The following is a 21,188-nucleotide window of genomic DNA, read 5'->3' on the forward strand; positions in this document are numbered from 1 at the left end:
AACTTTATTCAGAAGGAGAGCCCAATAGGACAACTAGGGCATCTCGAGGTTAGCGGGCCCACCTCGGATCGAGTCGAGGCGGCGAACATAATTTACGAACAATTAGAGGCCAAAGGATCATACATAATGATTTCGAAGTGACCCGATCACATTTCGGTAGGTTTCGGACTTTGGATTACATTCTAGCCAAAATAGAGCCTTTAGGCTTCAATTGAATTGAGTGAATAGTAGCCGTTTCGTAGATCGGGTTTCGAGGAGCAGAAATGCTCCGGAGGTTCCAATACTCGCCTAACATACTAAGACATGCCTAACGAAGGAGTAGGAAGCTTTACATACCTTAAATACGTCTTATGCTCTCCTTAAAATCAAATCCCGTTTCGTCCAGAATCTGCAAATGGTCAAAGTTACCAATTAGAGATCCTTGGGCTTAAGATTTCCATTAACTAGATTTTTGTCTACCGAAATTTCGGCAAAGATTTCCCTTATAAATTTACCACCCCCGAGACTTAGCTCGACTCAAAGTACATCAACAATAACAATTCAAACATCATCAAACGACACAACCCATAATCGAATCATTCTAGCTTCAAAGTTCTACCTTACTACACAACAACTTGACAACTTTCATTTAAGTTTCACAATTTCCAAACTTATGTCCACATTATGGTATTCTAACGGATTCATTAACATAAACCATAAGTCATCTTTAGGGCCTTTAATATCATAAATATACAATGATATACACAAATATACCAAAGGTATACACTTTCCGATAATGTTCCGAAATCCTTTTCCAATGCAAATTCAATTCATTAGTCATTCATTTACGACATAAAGGTCACAACAACGTAACTAGCAAACCAAACAAACTTGAATTCATCCCACTTCCCCTCCATATAGCTCACGGCCAACATGGCCTTCACACACACACACACGGTTTATACACACACATCACAACCACGGAATTCTCGTCTATTTTCAATCCTCATCATATCCATACAACTTCCATAACACAAGAATGGAAAAATTCTTACCTTTGCTTGAATTTTCAATTCGCCGCAAACGTCGCTCTTTCGCCAAACCAATTATATCAAGTTGGAGAGCGTGTTGAACTCACTACGAATATGAGAAGAACAAGATTCTTAGATTAAAAACAAGGCAAGAAAAAAAAAAATTTGAAGAGGGGGAAGGGGGTTTCGGCCGAGAGGGAGTATTATTGCCCTTGGAAATTTTGATCTTCTTCTTGAAACTTCTAAGGAGTGTTCATCATATATATCCATTAAAAAGTCATGTGCATAACACATGACATAAAAATAATGGGTTTGGGCTTGGCCATAGCCGGCCACTCCCTTGGACTTGGGCCTCGATTTGTTGTCCAATTTTTGGCCCAATTCATTAAAAGTCCCGTTTTGTAATTTCCGAAACAAATTTCTAAAATTCCAAAATTGCCCTCGACCTTCCCCGATGCCTTTACATCAATAATGTCATAACCAACATAGTCATATCAACTAAAATCAAAATATTTCCTCATAACGCACAAGTCTTAATTATTTCCATAATTTCCAACTATGCGAAAACACGGGACATAACATCCTCCCCCCCTTAAGAACATTCGTCCCCGAATGTTAAATTAACTTATCAGGTCCTATGACCCAGACGGGGGAGTTCCTTATTATTAGCAGCCTTCAAGATTGTTTTTATTAACCAACATAACAAACTGAAAGGTTTAGATTACCTGTGGACGTTGGGAACAAATGGGGGTATTTCTGTTTCATCTTGTCCTCCGCCTCCCAAGTCATCTCCTCCCGATTATTGTTGCGCCACAGGACTTTGACGGAGGGTACTTCTTTAGTGCGTAGTCTCCGCACCCGTCGATCCAGAATAGATACAGGCTGCTCGTCATAAGATAACTGCTCCGTCACCTGAATATCATCAACTGGGAATACCCTGGAAGGATCACCAATACATTTCCGCAACATAGACACATGAAACACCGGGTGTACGGCCTCCAAGTCGGATGGTAAGTCTAGCTCATAGGCGACTTCGCCTATCTTTCGAACAATCTGATACGGCCCAATGTACCGGGGACTCGGCTTACCCTTTCTACCGAACCTCATGACACCCTTCATGGGCGACACCTTCGGAACACCCGGTCGCCAATGCGGAATTCTAACGGTCGACGTCGCCTGTCTGCGCATAAGCTTTCGTCGACTGCGAGCGCCAATAGTCGATCTCGAATAAGCTTCACCTTATCCACGACTTCTGGATCACATCCGGCCCAATCGACTTAGTCTCGCCCACGTCAAACCAACCAATAGGAGATCCGCACTTCCCGCCATAAAGGGCCTCGTACGGAGCCATCCGAATCTTTGGAGTGATAACGTTATTATAGGCAAACTCGATAAGCGGCAAATGATCATCCCGAGCTGCCCACGAAATCAATAACGCAGGCCGCAACATATCTTCGAGCGTCTGAATAGTGCGCTCGGCCTGCCCGTCGGACTGAGGGTGGAAAGCTGTACTGAGGCTCACCTGAGTCCCTAATCCCTCCTGGAATGACCTCCAGAAGTTTGCTGTAAAATGAGCGCCTCGGTCAGTAATAATGGACACAGGGACTCCGTGAAGTCTGACTATCTCTCTAATATACAATGCGGCATAGTCCTCGGTAGAATAGGTAGTCCGGACCGGAAGGAAATGGGCCGATTTCGTCGGCTTGTCTACAATAACCCAAATAGAGTCGTACGGCGTAGGCGCGCGGCAACCCAACAATGAAGTCCATATTAATCATCTCCCATTTCCGGTGGAATTTCCATCTCCCGCAATAATCCCCGGGCTTCGATGCTCGATCTTAACTGTGGCGGTTCGGACCGACTAACAAACTCGGAATATCTTTCTTCATGCCGTCCCACCAATACAAACACACGAGATCCCGATACATTTTAGTGGAACCGGGATGAACGAGAATACCGTGCATTATGGGCCTCGCCATAATCTGCCGCCGTAAGCCCGCAACGTCGGCACACAAAATCGCCGTCATATAACAATACCCGCTTCGGGCGAGATCTCAAATTGAGTCTTTGCTTTGTTAAGGGCCACATCTCTGTCTTTGAATCGGGAGAGGATCTTCAAACCGGCGCCGCTTTACCTCCTCGGACAATAGATGATTCGACAATCGGACGAACGAAAACCCCGAAGCTCCGTAATCCGCCAAACGAACTCCGAGGGCCGGCCGGTGATGAATATCACGAACCAAATCCCTCTTATCGGATGGTACACCAACCGGACGCCCATGGACTTGCGGCTAAGCGCATCGGCTACCACATTGGCTTTCCCCGGATGATACGGGATATCAACGTCGTAATCCTTTAATAATTCAAGCCATCTTCTCTGCCGCAAATTCAATTCTTTCTCGCTTAAAAATATCTTTGGAGACTCTTATGGTCCGTATAAATATCCACATGGACCCCATACAAATAATGCCGCCAAATCTTCAAAGCATGAATTACTGCGGCCAACTCAAGGTCATGGGTGGGATAGTTCTTCTCGTGCGGTCTGAGCTGCCGGGAAGCATAAGCTATGACTCGTCCGTGCTGCATCAATACACAACCTATCCCAATACCAGAGGCGTCACAATAGACAACATACCCGTCGGATCCCTCTGGAAGAGCCAAGACTGGTGCTGTAATCAATCTCTCTTTCAGCATCTGAAAGCCCGCGCTCGCGAGCATCGGTCCACCGAAATTTCTGCGCTTTCGAGTGAGCCTCGTCAATGGTGCTTTGCAATAGAAGAAAAGTTCTCCACGAACCACGGTAATATCCGGCCAATCCCGGAAAACCGCGCACCTCCGTCGGCGTAGTAGGTGCGGGCCAATTCTGTGACCTCAATCTTCTGTGTATCGACCCGAATACCGTCTGCACCGATAATATGGCCCAAGAATGCCACAGAAGTCAACCAGAATTCACATTTGGAGAATTTAGCATATAACTGCTGCTGACGGAGAATGCCAAGTACCGTCCTCAAATGATCTGAATGCTCCTCGGCTGATCGCGAGTAAATCAGAATATCATCAATAAACACAATAACAAACATGTCCAGAAAAGGCCGAAATACCCGATTCATCAGATCCATAAATACCGCTGGAGCATTAGTCAGCCCGAAAGACATAACTCTGAACTCATAGTGCCGTCTACGGTCCCGAAAGCCGTTTTCGGGATATCGACTCCCGCACTCGCACACGATGATATCCGAGCGCGGATCTACCTTCGAAAAATATTTAGCACCTGCAACCGATCAAACAAGTCATCAATCCGGGGAGGGGATATTTATTCTTGATAGTCACCTTATTTAATTGCCGGTAATCGATACACATGCGCAATGACCCATCTTTCTTTCTCACAAATAATACCGGTGCTCCCCAGGGTGACGTGCTGGGTCTGATGAAACCCTTGTCCAGCAAATCTTTCAGCTGCTCTTTCAACTCTTTCAACTCAGCCGGTGCCATCCTGTACGGAGGAATAGATATAGGTTGCGTATCTGGCAACAGCTCTATGGTAAAATCAATCTCCCGCTCAGGCGGAAGGCCAGGAAGCTCGTCAGGAAATACATCTGGAAACTCACTGACGACCGGAACAGTCTGAAGGGTAGGTATCTCCGCTGATCATCGTGCACACGAACCAAATGATAGATATAACCCTTCTGGATCATCTTCTTAGCCTTGAGGTATGAAATAAACTTACCCCTCGGCGATGCTGTGGATCCGAACCACTCTATAACTGGCTCCCCTGGAAACTGAAAACGGACTACCTTTTTCTGGCAGTCGACATTAGCATAACAAGAGGACAACCAGTCCATACCCATAATGACGTCAAACTCAAGCATGTCTAACTCTATCAGATCAGCCCTAGTACAACGATCACAAATAGTCACAGAACAATCCCTATAGATCTGTCTCGCTATAACAAAATCCCCAACTGGCGTGGCTACCTCAAATGGCTCTATAGGCTCAGACACTATCCCAATTTTACTAGCAACGAGCGGGGAAATATATGATAAAGTAGAACCAGGGTCAATCAATGCATATACAGATCTGGAGAAAACCAATAATGTACCTGTGACGACGTTTGGCGAAGCCTCCTGATCCTGGCGGCTGGCCAAAGCATATATGCGGTTCGAAGGACCGCTAGAACCTGAAACGCCACCGCGGCCTCGACCGCGTCCTACCGGCGCTGGCATACCTCGCCCTCCAGGGCGTGCAACAGATGGAGCAGATGATGAACCGGCGGCTGACCCTGTCGGCTGAGCCACGCTACCAGAACCGCTCGCCAACGGACAATCTCTCATAAAATGACCCTGACCACCACACGAAAAACAAGCTCCGGTAGCTCGATAGCACTCCCCCGGGATGAGACTTCCCGCAACGAGGACAACGGGGCACGGGTGGTCCGGCACCGGCCGGGGCCTACGGACTCACCGAACCTACCGCCACGGAGCTCGACCGGCCCCGGACGGTCTGCCGCATGTCAACTCTCCGGCCCTGCTCGACCGAGTACTCCGGCCGGACGGAGGAAACCGTCTGCGCACGGGCCGCCGCCGAGGCCGTCCGCCTCTCGGAATCTCCCGAGATACCCGGCGGACACAGCCTCTTAGGCGGCCTCCTATCCCGATCTCTGATGGACTGATCAGCTCGGCACCTGTCCTCCATCCCCGAGCATAAGCCGCAATCTAGCAATATCCATGTCCGTCCGTGACGCCATCGACATGCGAGCCTCAACTAAGTAGCGATCCGGCCCGCTCGCATCCGTGCATCCGGTCAGTCATATCTGCCACTATAGTCGGAGCATATCGGGCCAGGGAATCAAACTCCAGATTATACTCACGAACACTCCGGCCCCTCTGTCGTATCTGCAGAAATCTGTCCACTCTCGCTCTCCGCAACTCTGGGGGCAAAAAGTGGCTGAGAAAGGCAGCCTCAAACTCATCCCAAGTGGCCGGGGAAGCATCCCGGCCCCGGATAACTCCCAAGACTCGTACCGGTGAGCGACAACGTCCCGTAACCTATGTGAAGCCAACTCCACAGACTCAGTCTCTGAAGCCCTGACCAAATCTACCGAGCGTCGCATCCCCAGATAAAGTCATGGGGGTCCTCGTTGAGCCTAGACCCGTAAAACTCGGAGGGCCACATAATAAAAACTCCCCGAACTCTCGGTCTCGTCTCGCCCGTCATCATCATCGTCCCTCCGCCGCGCGTCTCGCGAGCGCTCGATCTGCCACCGCAGTGGTCAATAACCGTCTTGCCTGCGCGCCAATCTCTCGTCCTCTCGCCCCGGTGCCGGGGAGCCGGAGGCACGGCGCGCTGCGTGGGCGGAGGCGCGGACGGACACTGCTCCGATCCTCTTCGGTGGGGTAGCGGAACCCTCGACCGCAATATAATACCGGCGCGGTCGAGCACGTGCCCGGGTAACCCTCGGTGGCTGACTCGTCTCATCTACCTTTGCCTTGCCCTTCTGGGCGGCTGCTGCCTTCTTCGGAGGCATCTCTGAAAAACATAATCAATCGGTCAGAAAAGAGGCATTCTAATAACACAGCTCTAACGCACGATCTAAGATTCAAAGTAAGGTAACACCCTAAATGTCCTGTAGCCTCCTGTTTATAGATGTGGTGCACGACACACCGATAAACAAGACTCTACGAGACACGATCTGTGGACATTCCGAGGACAAACTGCTCTGATACCACTTTTGTCACGACCCAACCCCGTGGCCGTGACTAGTGCCCGATCTGAGCACCCGAACCTATCTATCCAACGCAAACTCAGATCATAACTAACCGGTTCTAATATTTATAACAAAAAGCGGGCAAGGCTATATTTCAAACTTAGATCATTTCCGGAAAAATTTCGGCGAGTTTCCTTTGTTTTATGGACTAACCCAAAATAACCACACGCACGCGAAAAATACCAACAAAGGCCACACGGGGCCAACGAATATCATATGCATATGCGGACCGGCCGCCGCCAACAAAATATCATATACAAATGCGGACCGGCCCCGCGGCGAAAGGAATCGCCCTATACAACGGATACAAACACAGTCATACGAAAGTAGGCACGACCCACATACTATGTCCACAGACCTCTAGACAAAAGGACAGAATCATATGACGGGACAGGGCCCCGCCGTACCCAAATAGATCAAACATACATAAGAGTGTACGTAACGAAATTATATACCAAAAAGTAAGCCCCGAATCAAATGGAGCGATCCAAGATAGCGAGAAATGTGGCCTCGTGGAGGATCACCAACGTCCGCACTGCGGGGCATGAAACGCAGCCCCCGAAGAAAGGGGGTCAGTACGAAATATGTACTGAGTATATAAAGCACGGAGTACAGAAGTATGGGCCAAACTGAAAGCAAACCGAATATAAACGGGAGTACAGATCAGTATGTCAAAATTCGTATCAAATCATATACATATACATAATGCAAACGAAATCATGCAAACGCTCAAGAACGTGGTCGCCACTCCGACGCCGGCGCCACACACGGCATAACACCGAAGGTTTCAAATCTCCGTACATCTCCGAACACAAAAGGACACGAACATAAGTGAGCGTATCGCATCACTAGCCATATCACGAAGATAACTCCAAGCGGAACCCGGCCCTATGGCGAGGCCTCGGGAACCGTAACACGGATACGGCCGAGTTATCATAGGGTGCACGAATCATAACCGGCCGGAACCGGTGAACGAAGTCAAAATAAGGCACGAGCGAGTCGTGAGCGTCCAAATGCAAAATATGTTTCAAAATGGCCTTTCAAAACATAATGATATCATAAGTCATTTCTTAGCACAAAATAATCGAATACTTAGTTAATACGGATATTCAATTCACAAAATATTTCCAAAATGGTACATATAGCTCAAAACGTAACTTAGCATATCATAGTATCCAAAACATATCTCCTAGGAGGAGATTCCAAACCGAAGGTTTCATATCAAACTTTATTCAGAAGGAGAGCCCAATAGGACAGCTAGGGCGTCTCGAGGTTAGCGGGCCCACCTCGGATCGAGTCGAGGCGGCGAACATAATTTACGAACAATTAGAGGCCAAAGGATCATACATAATGATTTCGAAGTGACCCGATCACATTTCGGTAGGTTCGGACTTTGGATTACATTCTAGCCAAAATAGAGCCTTTAGGCTTCAATTGAATTGAGTGAATAGTAGCCGTTTCGTAGATCGGGTTTCGAGGAGCGAAATGCTCGAGGTTCCAATACTCGCCTAACATACTAAGACATGCCTAACGAAGGAGTAGGAAGCTTTACATACCTTAAATACGTCTTATGCTCTCCTTAAAATCAAATCCCGTTTCGTCCGGAGATACACGAAATGGTCAAAGTTACCAATTAGAGATCCTTGGGCTTAAGATTTCCATTAACTAGATTTTTGTCTACCGAAATTTCGGCGGCATTTTCCCTTATAAATTTACCACCCCCGAGACTTAGCTCGACTCAAAGTACATCAACAATAACAATTCAAACATCATCAAACGACACAACCCATAATCGAATCATTCTAGCTTCAAAGTTCTACCTTTCACTACACAAGTTGACAACTTTCATTTAAGTTTCACAATTATTCCAAACTTATGTCCACATTACTTTCCATATTAAATGGTATTCAACGAATTCATTAACATAAACCATAAGTCATCTTTAGGGCCTTTAATATCATAAATATACAATGATATACACAAATATACCAAAGGTATACACTTTCCGATAATGTTCCGAAATCCTTTTCCAATGCAAATTCAATTCATTAGTCATTCATTTACGACATAAAGGTCACAACAACGTAACTAGCAAACCAAACAAACTTGAATTCATCCCACTTCCCCTCCATATAGCTCACGGCCAACATGGCCTTCACACACACACACACGGTTTATACACACACATCACAACCACGGAATTCTCGTCTATTTTCAATCCTCATCATATCCATACAACTTCCATAACACAAGAATGGAAAAATTCTTACCTTTGCTTGAATTTTCAATTCGCCGCAAACGTCGCTCTTTCGCCAAACCAATTATATCAAGTTGGAGAGCGTGTTGAACTCACTACGAATATGAGAAGAACAAGATTCTTAGATTAAAAACAAGGCAAGAAAAAAAAAAAATTTGAAGAGGGGGAAGGGGTTTCGGCCGAGAGGGAGTATTATTGCCCTTGGAAATTTTGATCTTCTTCTTGAAACTTCTAAGGAGTGTTCATCATATATATCCATTAAAAAGTCATGTGCATAACACATGACATAAAAATAATGGGTTTGGGCTTGGCCATAGCCGGCCACTCCCTTGGACTTGGGCCTCAATTTGTTGTCCAATTTTTGGCCCAATTCATTAAAAGTCCCGTTTTGTAATTTCCGAAACAAATTTCTAAAATTCCAAAATTGCCCTCGACCTTCCCCGATGCCTTTACATCAATAATGTCATAACCAACATAGTCATATCAACTAAAATCAAAATATTTCCTCATAACGCACAAGTCTTAATTATTTCCATAATTTCCAACTATGCGAAAACACGGGACATAACATCAATATCATATCCAATTCATTATAGGACTTAGAAACTGTTACGACCCAACCCCGTAGGCCGTGACTAGTGCCCGAGCTGGCACCCATACGTACCTGTTAACCATAATCAGCGTACAAACCGATTATACATATACAAAAGTCAGACATCAGATCATAACTGGCATAACCAGATCGTATACATACATAAAAGTGAAACGTCGCCCCAAACCTGTCACAAATATATATACAGATCACAATTACAACTTTCAGCAGACGATATCGCACATAAGCCGGTAAGGCTATCATAATACAAGGGACGTCCGAATCACAAATCACACAGACATAACTGAACAGTGACTACCCACAACCCACACATATGTCTACGTGAACCTCTAAGAGTAATAACAGAATCATATGACGGGACGGGCCCCGCCGTACCCATAAATAGACATATACATATGCATCGGAAGAATGCATGCCAAAACATGAGCCCCCGGACAAAGGGAGCGCTCCACATGCATCGGATCATCACGACGAGTATCTGTACTCGCGGGCATTTAAACGCCCCGAAGAAAGGGGTCGGTACGAAGCATAAACAAGGGAGCGCTCGCTGAGTGGAAATCCTAAGCAATAATCGGAAAAAGTACAAAAAATAAGTAAAATCTAATCGAAAAAAGTACAAAAAATAAGTGCAAAATCTAGAATACCGAAACGCTTTTTTAAAAACACAAATCATGCAAGGGGCTCGGGAAATATGGTCGCCCACGTCAACGGCGCCATAACACGGATAACACCGTAAGATTTCAAATCTTCGTAACCCGGCATATCACATAACACATCATAACGCCATAACACATCATAACACCAAATATATACAACGAACCCGGCCCTCTAGTGAGGGGCTGCGTGCGAACCGGACACATCATACTCCGGAATATAACATAGTGCGCACGATAACATAACCGGCCCGGGACTCGGCGAAAGATATAACAACCATATGCACGAGCAGAGTCGAGATATAACAACCATATGCACGAGCAGAGTCGTGGGAGACTATATGCAGTTTTAAACATTTTCAAAAACCTCATAAAATAGTCAAAACGAACTATCATTTAAAACCAAGAGAATAGTCAAATCAAGTTTCCCCCGAATGTCACTCGGGAACATATCAAATATAACTTTAGAAATCATGGATACGTTTCAAAACCATATGAAGTGGCTTATGGAAATCGAGAACATAATCGTCATTACAGACTCGATAGGTAAGTAAGTAATCGACATAACATAAGCACGGGGTGAAAATTTTTCGGAAAACATACCCGCCTTTCATCTCTTCAAATCAAACAAAATCCGTAGCCACAACAAATACGTAATATAATGCATAATAATATATCGGCCTACATAGCCGATTACAAAAGCGACATATCACGCACACGACAACGTCGCAAAGTCTCTACCAACATCTCAGATACCACACAAACGCACTCAGACTCGGCAGCACTCCGGAGGAAATGGAGCTCGCCAATCCCGCTGGAACATCTCCTGCTAACATCATCTACTCATCTGTGGGTACCTGCGCGGCATGAAACGCGACCCCGAAGAAAGGGGGTCGATACGGAATATGTGCGAGTATGCAAAGCGAAAAGTACGAAACGAAATCATAATCGATGTAAGGTATACGAACGTGAGCATAATAACCCAAATACTAGGATACTTAAATCCGAAATACAAGTCATCATAAGCGATGCGAAGGCAAATATAATCATCGAATGCCCGAAATGCTTAGCCTTATTTTGAAAAACATTTCGACTCACATATACGGGGAATAGAACATGTCATAGAAACGCGTTAACCGAATGCCGAGGAACGTACGGCCCGATCCATAAATAAAATAATAAATAAAATAATAATAATCACAAACGTACGTCACGTTATCATACATCCTACCACATATCATGTTGTATCATCCGATCGACACATATCATATCCTCAAACCATCACATATTACATACCACATATACACACATACCGCGGCCAAGAACCCAGCGGTAATATCGCATATTCACATACCGCGGCCGGGAACCCAGCGGTAATATTACCTATACACACATACCGCGGCCGGGAACCCGGCGGTAATACCACATATGCACATATACCGCGGCCGGGGAACCCGGCGGTAATACCACGCATACACATACCGCGGTCAAGAATCCGGCGGTCAATATCACACTTACCGCGGCCAAGAATCCGGTCAATATCACACTTACCGCGGCCAAGAATCCGGCGGTCAATATCACATCCGGCGGTCAATATCACACTTACCGCGGCCAAGAATCCAGCGGTCAATATCACACTTACCGCGGCCAAGAATCCAGCGGCGACATCACTCAACATACCAAACCGAACCTCAGAAGTCATAGTCACATATCAAAATCACATGCATAAGAGCAAATAAACAATTAGGTTACCTTCCAAAATTCGATGACCAAATATATTTACTAACATCGGGAAGTGCGAAAACAAGTTTCGATTTATCGGAATTAGTATACAAAAGTTACAACCTTAAAATCGTTCTTATGTGTCAAAATGTATTATCAAACTCAATGAAGTAGTTAAAATAACTATTTTATAGTAATCGGAGCGATAGTCAAAAGTTCTCTTTTCAAAATCACAAAAATATACCAAACGGGCGACATAGGGAGATCTCGGAATGCGTGGGCCCCACCTCGGTCAAATTGAGGCGGCGTACCCCAAACTATGGTCGTTAGGCCTTACGAAGTCATATACAAAGGATTCTAGGCCCTCCAATATCATTTGGGCAAGCTACGGATGTTTAAGCACTTATTTCAACAAACAAGACATTTTTAATTCAATTCTCTTGAATGAAAAAGGGCCAAAATGAAGCTCGGATTCCGAGGAGTAGAGTCGTCCCCAAAGCTCGTATCTTAGCCTAACATACCTAGGACATGCCAAGAGAAGGAAAGAGCAAGCTTTACATACCTTATTCGCTTTTACGCTTGTCCAAACTCAAATCCGTTTCCTCCAAAATCTACAATTGGTCATAAGTACCAAATGTCATTTATAAGCCTTAAGAATGCAAAGTTGGAAGTAATGCTTGTCTATAGAAATTTCGACAAACATCTCCCAACAAATACACCAACCCCGAGATTTCAACTCGGCTCAAATAGCAACAACCATACCAAACAACAATACCAATAGTCATCAATGATCGACTAAAACGCATTCTAACATAAATAGTCTTCTTTTCCGAATAATGCAACAACTTCCAAACCAACTTTACACTTTCAAGTCAATATCAATATTTCCATATTCATACACTAATTTAAGATCATACAAACATAGGCCAAGAATATTCCAAGCCATATATCCAATATTCAATAATTCCATCAATTCCATATTTCACCCAAAAGTCTTACATATATAACAAAACCATCAAACACATTTCCTACTTACAAATTCATGATCAACAACATCAATCCATACTCTAACAACTTCATTTTCCATAATATCATAAAATCACACTAAAATGACATAACCTTCTACAATCCATTTTATTGCCAACTTAAACCATTTAGCCCTCATTTACATCATAAGGATCACGACAACTCAACTAACACCTTAAACAAAATTAATCCATTTCCATACCAATTCCATACATCACACGGCCAACACCTACATTTCCAACTTCAACATACCATATTTCATGAATTTCCACACACCACAACACATATAAACCATCCATAACATGTGAAAAGAGGATTAAAACTTACCTTCTTCAACATTTTCTTGTTCCCATGCTCCTCTAATTCCAAATGAAATTATATTCGTGACTATGCGCTGCCCGGACTTCGATTGGTACTTCATTACTTGAAATTTCACTCAAAATCCTCATTTTGTGAGGTATATTTGCTCCCTTTTTGTGCTGAATTTTCTGGAAATATTGGGACTTTTGTGCTGAAAAAAAATGAGATTTTTGTCCCTTAAAACGGACTGCTGAAGTCGGTTTCACTGTAGCTACAGTACTGTAGCAGCACTGTAGCGGTACTGTAGCGGTACCGCGGGAATGCTGTTTCTGCGTCGACCTTTCAGTTTGTAACGTCTATAATTCTCTACTCCGATGTCCTATCAATGAACGGTTTGTTGCATTACAAACTAGACTCGACGAACTTCATTTTAGGATTTTGAAACACCTTAAAACTCCACATATACTATGAGATATGCGCCTCCAAAGTTGACTAAAATCCGTCCCGTGTTTCTCAAATTTTCGTCGAACTTATTTTCTTCAATTTGCTCAATCTCGAAATATTCCAAAATTCTCCATACATGATATTTATCACTTATTACACTAATAATGGTCATGTTACCGTGTTTCAAAATATTCTTTCCCGATTACGACTTACGAGATCGTAATTCACCCTTTCTCTTCGTCGTTACGTACTCTCCATGGCTTGTGCCTTTCAAAACATCCCATTACTACGATGAGGTACATGTCAAACTCATGCTCTGAAAACGCGGGGTATAACATCCTTCCCCCCTTTAGAACATTCGTCCTCGAATGTTCAACTAGTCGCATAGGGTCTTATAAAGATCTCGGGGGGGTTTCCTTTATTACCATGACATACCGTCTCATCTCCCAACCATATTTCTTCTTCATCGTCTTTTCGGCTTCCCAAGTCATCTTCTCCCTAGGCTTTTCTTAATTTCATAACAATCTTCATTATATTCACATTGTCCCGTTCGTATTCGATCACATAGTGTACCACTCCTTAACCTTTTTACCCTTTCCGATCAACTTTATCCTTAATAGCTCACAAGCTATCTTATCAATACGTTCATATACATCACAATTCTTTTCCTCTGTACTCTTGTCTTAATCTCACTATTACTATCGGCGCGACCTTTCAAGTCGTATTACAAACCCATATCTCATTTTCTTTTCTTTTTTTTTTTGTTTACGGAAAAATTTCGGCAGAGTTTCCTCTGTAATTGTCACTATCTCAAAACCTGCACGCAGGAAATACCAACAATGCCTCACAGGGCCAACATACATATACACATATCATATCATATCACATCCTCACAGGGCTCCCAATATCAATAATCATACGAAAATGACAAACGTACCTCGTATGCCCAACTCAAAAAGCCCCGTTACACTTTCTTATTCACTTTCCTTTTCGGTTTTCAACTTTACATTTCGATCATATTTCAATATCTTCCCGACATATACTGTCATACCTTTGCTTACACACGTACTTTGTAACTTCCAATATCGCCGATCACTTCCTTCTCGTCGATGCCATTCTTCTGCTAAACCAAAGGTCGGTAAGAGAAATCTCATTCCCTATGACTTGGCTTCGGATATGAAAGAAAGGAATCCACCTAAATGCCGGTGCCTCTTTGTTATAAATGTGGCGCGCAAGACACCATAAACAAGACTCTCTCTTGGACACGACTTTGCGACAACCCCTAGGACTTTCTAGGGTGTGATGGGCATTACCATTCTAATACTCATAGCCATGAAAAACATAACAAAGGTCGGTAAGAAAAATCTCATTAAATATCCCTATGACTTGGCTCTGCAAAGTCTCTACGCAACATCTCGGATACCACGATCTCGGATATGAAAGAATCCATCCTAAATGCCGGTACACACCTTTCCGATAAATGGTGTGATGCACACCCTTACCTAGGGCCGAGCGAACCATTCTCATAATACTCATAGCCATGCGGGCCCACAAAGCATAACATAAGCACGGAAATTTTTTTTTCAAAACACACATGCCTTTCATCTTTTCAAATCAAAATGACTCGTAACCATAGCGAATCTATAAACACATGAGGTTCATAACACAATGCGTGACATAGGCTTACATAGCAAGCACAAACGAACATTTCATACACACGAAAGAACATAACTCCGAATACCTACAATACCTCGGGGCCGAGGAAATGGACCTCGCCAACCCCTTAACATCTTAACATCATCTCGCTGATGGGCAACACCCACAAGACATAACATAAAGTGTACAAACGCGAGCATAATAGTCCAAATACCAACGTTCTTCCATCCGACCTCCAAGTCATACATACACAAATCATACACACATACCGCCTTAATATCACGTACATCATACACACATATACCGCGGCCGGGAACCCGGCGGCTAATATCATAAATATATAAGTTTTCAACCCGGCGGTTAATGTCACAAATACAAGTATACCGCGGCCGGAACCCGGCGGTTAATATCAAAATATATAAATATACACAGCACACATACATACATAATAATATATCGGCCTACATCAAGTATCCGGCGGACGATATCACACGTACACATATCCGGCGGTCGTAATCCGGCCCGCGGTCAAGTATCACAATATCACACATATAACTCGGCACAATAACATAACAATACACACGAGCAAAATTTTCTACGTATATAATTTCTTTTATTACAAACATCTCCAAGACAATAGTTAAATACTTTTCATTATTCGAAAACATATCAAAGCACTTCGAGAGATCATAATCACGTATCAAGGTCACATGCATATGAGTAAATAAATAATTAAGTTGCCTTCCAAATTCGATGGCCAAATATATTTACTAACATCGAAATGCGAAACCGGGTTTATCGGAATTAGTATACAATAGTTACAATCTTCCTCATTCTTATGAGTCAAAATGCATTATCAAACTCAATGAGGTAGTTAAAATAACTATTTTATAGCAATCGGAGCGATAGTCAAAAGTTCTCTTCTCAAGATCACACAACATACCAACCGAGCGACGGAGGAGATCCCGAAATGCGTGGGCCCCACCTCGGTCAAAACGAGGTGGCATACGTAATTTTACGAACATTAAACCCTATGGAAGCATCCGGAAAAATTCGAAAGCAATCCGAGTTCGTTTAAGAAAATTACGGGAGTTTTAACATCTTTCCAACAAACATGTGAGATATAGTTCAATTATGCTGAATGAATAGTACCAAGGATCAAACTCGGATTTTCGTGAGCAGAAATGCCCCTGAGACTCGAATTCAAGCCTAATACATCTAAGACATGCCAAAAGAAGGAAAGGGTGAGCTTTACATACCTTTTCCGCATCCTACACGTCCCCAAAATCAAGGCTCAAGTTCGCCAAAATCTTTTCCTCACTTCTTCACTTGGTTAAAGCTTCCAACTTGCAAGAATATGAATTTTTCTTGTTCCACTAACCACTCCAACTTGCTAGGGATCCTTCACTTAGTAGGTAATGATTTTTAAAAGAATTTTTCCCAAGTTTCTTGTGAATCCTTGTCATGGCCGAATGGCCTTAGGAATTTTCTCCTTCTTTTTTTGTTCTTCAAGTCTTGAAATTTCTAATGAATAAGATGACTAATTAGTCATCTTTTGAACTTATTTATTTAATCCACATGGGCCTTGGGCCATAGCCATGGCCGGTTGGGCCTCCTAATTTTTGTTAAAATTTCCAAGCCCAATCAATTCATAGTAGTTCTTGTAGTTCATGAAAAATTATCATTTCCAAATTTACCCTTACCTTCCTCCATATTTCTACGGGTCGTATTGGCGAATTTCCCTTTTCGCCCTTAGCCTTTCTTAATATTTCACATTCAATATTTCCTTAGACATCATAAGCACCTTAAGTAAGATCCATCTAAAGCCTTATTTCTTACCATTCCGAAGAATACGCACAAAATGCGAAATATAATCACCAACCTTACTCTTAACACTTCATACCATCGATGAATATACGACTTATGCTTTAAGGCAAAATCAACAAAATCGGAAATTGAAAGTCTTGTCTTTAACTCGTCGCAAACGACTTAAAATATTCCGACATACAAAGTACGGGGTATAACAATGCAAAGCAGAAAGTACAGAAACGAAATCATAATCGATGTAAGGTATACAGAACGTGAGCATAATAACCCAAATACTAGGATACTTAAATTCGAAATACAAGTCATCATAATAAATACAAATATAATCATCGAATGCCGAAATGCTTAGCCTTATTTTGAAAAACATTTCGACTCACATATACGGGGAATAGAACATATAGATTAAATAACGTAATATAAATAAAATAATAATAATCACAAACGTACCGTCACGTTATCATACATCCTACCACATATCATGTTGTATCATCCGATCAGCACATATCATATCCTCAAACCATCACATATTACATACCACATATACACACATACCGCGGCCAAGAACCCAGCGGTAATATCGCATATTCACATACCGCGGCCAGGAACCCAGCGGTAATATTACCTATACACACATACCGCGGCCAGGAACCCAGCGGTAATACCACATATGCACATATACCGCGGCCAGGAACCTAGCGGTAATACCACGCATACACATACCGCGGTCAATATCACACTTACCGCGGCCAAGAATCCAGCGGTCAATATCACACTTACCGCGGCCAAGAATCCAGCGGTCAATATCACACTTACCGCGGTCAAGAATCCAGCGGTCAATATCACACTTACCGCGGCCAAGAATCCAGCGGTCAATATCACACTTACCGCGGCCAAGAATCCGGCGGCGACATTACTCAACATCACTCAACATACCAAACCGAACCTCGAAGTCATAGTCACATATCAAAATCACATGCATAAGAGCAAATAAACAATTAGGTTACCTTCCAAAATTCGATGACCAAATATATTTACTAACATCGGGAAGTGCGAAACAAGTTTCGATTTATCGGAATTAGTATACAAAAGTTACAACCTTCGAAATCGTTCTTATGTGTCAAAATGTATTATCAAACTCAATGAAGTAGTTAAAATAACTATTTTATAGTAATCGGAGCGATAGTCAAAAGTTCTCTTTTCAAAATCACAAAAATATACCAAACGGGCGACATAGGGAGATCTCGGAATGCGTGGGCCCCACCTCGGTCAAATTGAGGCGGCGTACCCCAAACTATGGTCGTTAGGCCTTACGAAGTCATATACAAAGGATTCTAGGCCCTCCAATATCATTTGGGCAAGCTACGGATGTTTAAGCACTTATTTCAACAAACAAGACATTTTTAATTCAATTCTACTGAATGAAAAAGGGCCAAAATGAAGCTCGGATTCCGAGGAGTAGAGTCGTCCCCAAAGCTCGTATCTTAGCCTAACATACCTAGGACATGCCAAGAGAAGGAAAGAGCAAGCTTTACATACCTTATTCGCTTTTACGCTTGTCCAAACTCAAATCCCGTTTCCTCCAAAATCTACAATTGGTCATAAGTACCAAATGTCATTTATAAGCCTTAAGAATGCAAAGTTGGAAGTAATGCTTGTCTATAGAAATTTCGACAACATCTCCCCTGTAAATACACCAACCCCGAGATTTCAACTCGGCTCAAATAGCAACAACCATACCAAACAACAATACCAATAGTCATCAATGATCGACTAAAACGCATTCTAACATAAATAGTCTTCTTTTCCGAATAATGCAACAACTTCCAAACCAACTTTACACTTTCAAGTCAATATCAATATTTCCATATTCATACACTAATTTAAGATCATACAAACATAGGCCAAGAATATTCCAAGCCATATATCCAATATTCAATAATTCCATCAATTCCATATTTCACCCAAAAGTCTTACATATATAACAAAACCATCAAACACATTTCCTACTTACAAATTCATGATCAACAACATCAATCCATACTCTAACAACTTCATTTTCCATAATATCATAAAATCACACTAAAATGACATAACCTTCTACAATCCATTTTATTGCCAACTTAAACCATTTAGCCCTCATTTACATCATAAGGATCACGACAACTCAACTAACACCTTAAACAAAATTAATCCATTTCCATACCAATTCCATACATCACACGGCCAACACCTACATTTCCAACTTCAACATACCATATTTCATGAATTTCCACACACCACAACACATATAAACCATCCATAACATGTGAAAAGAGGATTAAAACTTACCTTCTTCAACATTTTCTTGTTCCCATGCTCCTCTAATTCCAAATGAAATTATATTCGTGACTATGCGCTGCCCGGACTTCGATTGGTACTTCATTACTTGAAATTTCACTCAAAATCCTCATTTTGTGAGGTATATTTGCTCCCTTTTTTGTGCTGAATTTTCTGGAAATATTGGGACTTTTGTGCTGAAAAAAAATGAGATTTTTGTCCCTTAAAACGGACTGCTGAAGTCGGTTTCACTGTAGCTACAGTACTGTAGCAGTACTGTAGCGGTACCGCGGGAATGCTGTTTCTGCGTCGACCTTTCAGTTTGTAACGTCTATAATTCTCTACTCCGATGTCCTATCAATGAACGGTTTGTTGCATTACAAACTAGACTCGACGAACTTCATTTTAGGATTTTGAAACACCTTAAAACTCCACATATACTATGAGATATGCGCCTCCAAAGTTGACTAAAATCCGTCCCGTGTTTCTCAAATTTTCGTCGAACTTATTTTCTTCAATTTGCTCAATCCCGAAATATTCCAAAATTCTCCATACATGATATTTATCACTTATTACACTAATAATGGTCATGTTACCGTGTTTCAAAATATTCTTTCCCGATTACGACTTACGAGATCGTAATTCACCCTTTCTCTTCGTCGTTACGTACTCTCCATGGCTTGTGCCTTTCAAAACATCCCATTACTACGATGAGGTACATGTCCATACTAACAACATCAATAAGTAATTCAAAACTCATTCTAACATTAGTAACTCTTTTCCATATAATTCGACGGCATTTCATTTACATTCAAATCACCACACACAATTAAGCCAACGCCAATGCTCATACATTCAAATACCAATCCGAAACCATTCAATTCCCATAGGGACAACAACAACACATTTCTTTCTCCCAACTTCATAAACTACATCAACAATCCGCATGTTAACAACATCATTCTCATAAATTCAAGAAACTATAGTAAAATCATATTATCTTCTCTAACAATCTACAAACGATTCCAACTTCAATTTAAATCATTAAACCTTCATTTTCCTCACATAATTCACAACACAACAACCAAAATATACTAAATGAAATTAGTTCTTCACACTTATTCAACACCACACATGCACGGCCAAACCCATGCTCATGGTTCAACATCAACATATAACGTTTCATGATTTTCATTCATTTCTACACATCGCAACATGCACAAACACCTATAAAACATGTAAAGAAAATTAAACCTCACCCTTTTCCATCCACCTTCTCCACTCGGCTAGAACGCAAAATGGCAAGAACGGATGTTTTGCTTGCTTCAACAAGTACTCCATGTTGTAGAGGACCTTCCAATTGGTAGGAAAGCTAGAAGAAAAGAATTTTTCATGATCAAAATTGAGGGGCCATGTTCGGCCAGCCCCTTGGCCGAATGGTTCTCCCCTTGTTTCTCTCCAAGCTTCTTGAAATTTCTAAGTGGAAAATGATGAAGATGGCTACTTAATCATCCTTATAAGCTTATGTTATACATCCATGTGGCCCATGGCCCACAAGTCATGTGCACGGCCACATGGCCTTTAATTTCATGAAATGACC

At 42.5% G+C, this 21,188-nt stretch overlaps 1 protein-coding gene across 1 annotated transcript; it reads right to left on the bottom strand.

The window, feature by feature from the left end:
* Positions 1–238: 238 nt before the first annotated feature.
* Positions 239–2,155, bottom strand: LOC132051129 (uncharacterized). The gene is made up of 2 exons (XM_059442406.1): positions 1,736–2,155; positions 239–388 (listed from the first exon to the last, which is right to left on the bottom strand). The coding sequence occupies exons 1-2, from the start codon at positions 2,127–2,129 to the stop codon at positions 366–368; spliced, it is 417 nt and encodes a 138-aa protein (XP_059298389.1). The 5' UTR covers positions 2,130–2,155; the 3' UTR covers positions 239–365.
* Between the last annotated feature and the right edge of the window lie 19,033 nt (positions 2,156–21,188).

Source organism: Lycium ferocissimum, chromosome 3, assembly GCF_029784015.1.
Source record: "Lycium ferocissimum isolate CSIRO_LF1 chromosome 3, AGI_CSIRO_Lferr_CH_V1, whole genome shotgun sequence".
Lineage (NCBI taxonomy): Eukaryota > Viridiplantae > Streptophyta > Magnoliopsida > Solanales > Solanaceae > Lycium > Lycium ferocissimum.

What these genes read in the sequence shown, in the direction of transcription:
- LOC132051129 (XM_059442406.1), bottom strand. Translation starts at nt 2,129, where the DNA reads ATGAAGGGTGTCATGAGGTTCGGTAGAAAGGGTAAGCCGAGTCCCCGG. An exon ending in TTTGTTCCCAACGTCCACAG is followed by an intron (nt 389 to 1,735) that starts GTAATCTAAACC and finishes GACCATTTGCAG; the next exon opens with ATTCTGGACGAAACGGGATT.